The 4,067-nt window shown below is 36.5% G+C and overlaps 1 protein-coding gene across 1 annotated transcript; it reads right to left on the bottom strand.

The window, feature by feature from the left end:
• Positions 1 to 626: 626 nt before the first annotated feature.
• LOC136847515 (uncharacterized) lies at positions 627 to 1,934 on the bottom strand. The gene has a single exon (XM_067119256.1). It carries the CDS (start codon positions 1,932 to 1,934, stop codon positions 627 to 629), a length of 1,308 nt encoding a protein of 435 aa, XP_066975357.1.
• Positions 1,935 to 4,067: the final 2,133 nt, after the last annotated feature.

Here is a 4,067-nt window from a genome sequence, read left to right as displayed (position 1 = left end):
TTACATTCCGTTCCCTACGATCAATATAGTTCAGTACAATACTGGAGTCTTAATGTACTAAATGTTTTCGAATTTTATTACTCGTAAAATTTTGACTTTTATTCGGTATATAATTTGAATACTAATTGAATCAGTTTATATTTGAACATTATCAAATGTTACTCAGATTCTTGAATGTATCTGTAGCCTGGCATTATCATTCTCTCTCTCTCTCTCTCTCTCTGGCCATTAAACATATTTATTGTAGACTTAATGTGACAAACATCAAATATTTCATAAATATTTTTCTCCACTAGAACAATTTCTTGGATGTTAGGATAATAAAACGATAAAATAAACAAATATTTTCTTTAAAATAAGACATTGTTTTAGTTAAAAAAAAAACTTAGTCTCGGTTAACAGAAAGTTAATTCTTATACGAGAATGAAACCTCTAACATAGAAACAAGGAAATAAAACAAATCTATGCAGTGAAACCAACGAAGACTTTTACCATAAAATAGATGGTTTATAAAAATATATTGTATTCATCATCACAGGATAAAACTAAACAACAAGATTAAACAAATTTTCATTAAACTAAATCAAGATAATGTTCCAGTGTTTTCAGCATTAATGTGTGCTGTGCTATTCTTCATCAGATGAAGTTACTTCTATGACAAATGAATCAACAAACTGATTCACAGCAATATCATTCTCTGTGTCTTTTATGATAATGCTCTCAACATGATTAACGGCATTTTTCCAATTTTCTGCGGTCACGCATGCCAGTGCCTCTTGCAATAAAGATGTTAGATCTGTCATTTTAAATTTATTCTTTTTGGCTACAGAGTTTTTAACCTGCGCCCCAATGAGTTCAATTGCACTATAATGGCAGTGATAAGGTGGGAGCCTTACGACCTTGTGGCCTTTTTCTAAAGCTATTCTGTCGATAACATATTTTGGAGTATTTGCATGTTTCACTGCTTTCACCATTTCAAGCAATTCACACTTCGTCAGATATTCTGGGGGATTTTCACCTTTATTTCTTAACCAGTCTTGGATCGTTCCCTTTGTGCTTGCCATGGCAGGAGGTCTGTCACTTTGCACTGAATGGTAAGATGCGTTGTCCATAATTATAACAGATTGTTGTGCTATATTAGGTATAAGTTGCTCTCGGAACCATTTTTCGAATACAATGTGATTCATTTGTTGGTGATAGTCACCGTCGTTCTTTGCTTGGAACACCAACTCTGCATTTGGCACGAATCCTTGCTCAGATCCAGCATGCAAAATTATAATTCTACTCCCTTTCCCGCTTGGTGGGTTTATTCCAGTCGCTGCTGTCGAACTTTCATCCATCCAACACTCGGTGACTGTATAATTCTGATTAATCCAAGTTTCATCTAGAAATATAAGAGACTTATTTCCTGTATCTCTAATATTTTTCATTTCACGTAGGAACTTGGTCCTGGCACTGGCAATATCACATCTCTCCAGTAGAAATTTTCTCCCATTAACTCTTCCGTATTTGAATCCAATTTCTTGAAGTATCTTACGTAAAGATTCTCTGCATCCACTAAATCCAATATTTTCTTTTACTTCAAGTAGAATACTATCCAGCGTTGGAATTTCCTTTCTGACGTAATAACTGAGAACTGCCCTTCGTAAAACGCACTGATCAAACCCATCGATGTTGGTTACAGTTGGTGGTCTTTTCCTTTTCTTTACGTTAAAAACGGGAGCTTCATTTTCTTCTAAACTGTCGTTTCCTTCCTTACAAATGCGATATATCGTACTTCTGCACTGCTTAGTTGCATCCATTGTACGTTGTACTGCCTTGTCAAAACCATGCATAACAGTTTTGTTTTCTTTCTCCCTTTTAAAATACTCGTGGACATTGAATATGACCTCTCGTGTCTGCGCACTTAATTGCTGACGTGGGGAGCCTTCCATCTTAAACCGTCACGCTTGGGTATCAGAACAAAAGTGATAAGCTACTTAACCTTCCTGACCTGAGACAGAGAGAGATGTGGCAAAGTGTATGGCAAATCTACACTGTGTTTTCGCCTTAAGTGAGATTTAATGAATGAAGTTGGCGAAAAGCGGCAACGTCGGAAATCTACTCTATGTTTCATGACATTCTGGACAGACTATAGTCCTACATGCAGATGTACCAAGGTGAAAATGAACCACTAGTCCTATATGCAGATGTACCAAGGTGAAAATGAACCACTAGTCTTACAGTACATGCAGATGCACCAAGGTGAAAATGAACCACTAGTCCTATATGCAGATGTACCAAGGTGAAAATGAACCACTAGTCCTACATGCAGATGTGCCAAGGTGAAAATGAACCACTAGTCCTACATGCAGATGTCCCAAGGTGGCAATTTACCACTAGTCCTATATGCAAATGTACCAAGGTGACAATGAACCACTAGTCCTACATGCAGATGTGCCAAGGTGAAAATGAACCACTAGTCTTCTATGCAGACGCAGATACTAGTTACAGCAGATGTAAAAATGAACCACTAGTCCTATATGCAGATGTACCAAGGTGAAAATGAACCACTAGTCCTACATGCAGATGTAACAAGGTGAAAGTGAACCACTAGTCCTATATGAAGATGTATCGAGGTGAAAATGAACTGCTAGTCCTATATGCAGATATACCAAGGTGAAAGTGAACCACTAGTCCTATATGCAGATGTACCAAGGTGAAAATGAACCACTAGTCCTTCATGCAGATGTACCAAGGTGAAAACGAACCACTATTCGTATATGCAGATGTACCAAGGTGAAAATGAACCACTAGTTCTATATGCAGATGTACCAAGGTGAAAGTGAAACACTAGTCCTATATGCAGATGTACCAAGGTGAAAGTAAACCACTTGTAAGTATATATTCACTTGATTATTTCAAAAGAAACAAAATGACCTGACATGGAAAAAAGTTTATGAACAAACTACAACGTGATTCATGGTTTTATACGTGATTTATTATGATTATAGAAGACGTTGTATCAGAGGGAAATTACATAACATAAGATCATCATACACTTGCGTTTGGCTCTTGAGACTGACATAGGAAATAGAGGTGGAGGGACGGAGTTGTTTGTACGGTAAAGACAATGAACTATCGAAGCATGTATAGCTTCGTTAACGATTTTTCTCCTAACTCCTAAACCTTTTGAAGCTAGTTCTGATTTCCCATTGAAACGATAAATAATGTAGCTACAACGACTGAAAATATTGTGTTAATTCTGTCACACTATAAAAGTGTAGTTTTCTTATTCAATTTCTTAACAGTGGTTTGCATTAGGATAAATTCAGTTATCGAATACTATAACCTTGACCAGTCCCGTTCAAATGTTTCTGAGCACAATTAGCTACATTAGAGTTCAAATATTTACATAAAACGTCAAATGAATGACTGGACGTAAGGTTGCCTCTAATTGGCTGATTACAGCCAGCTAATTGCCTTTGAATATCATCTATTCTACGCTGAAAATTCCGTCAAATTTGTGTAATTCAATCGAACAGCGGAGGAAAAGTAGTTCTATCTTGAACAGCCAACCATTCTGTATATCGTTGTCAATAAAGAATCAAAATTTTTTGTGAGAATAAGGATGAATAAAATGATTGGAAATAGTGATTTCCCAACAGATACACATGAGTTTGGAGATGATACTAATGCAAGGACAGAGATATTTGAATTAATAAAAATTTCATGAAATGTATCGGCGATCCTGATAGGAATTCAATTTTTAGACATACTTTGTAGCAGTTGTTGGATAACATTTTTTAGAGCTCATTCGTTGTGGCCAAGAATATAGTATGTCTACCCAAGAAGAAGGGCCGAGAGAGGTCGGCTAAGAACGAAGTTTTCTTTCCACCGACTGCTGCTGAGATTATAAAGTCGCCGCTAAACGGGTTTTCTGTGAAGAACCTTCCATTTTCTATGGTGCCTTTCGCCTGACCTTAGGTCAGGATAATCAGCCCTATTTTTTCTATGTAACTGTACATTCATTACCAAGCCATATTTGTCCTTGTCTAATGTGTATGTTACAGAGTATCTTTGCATTT

This window comes from Macrobrachium rosenbergii, chromosome 16, assembly GCF_040412425.1.
Source record: "Macrobrachium rosenbergii isolate ZJJX-2024 chromosome 16, ASM4041242v1, whole genome shotgun sequence".
Taxonomy (NCBI): Eukaryota; Metazoa; Arthropoda; class Malacostraca; order Decapoda; family Palaemonidae; genus Macrobrachium; species Macrobrachium rosenbergii.
The sequence above is the reverse complement of the archived record's forward strand: the minus strand, read 5'-3'. Positions and strand labels throughout refer to the sequence as shown.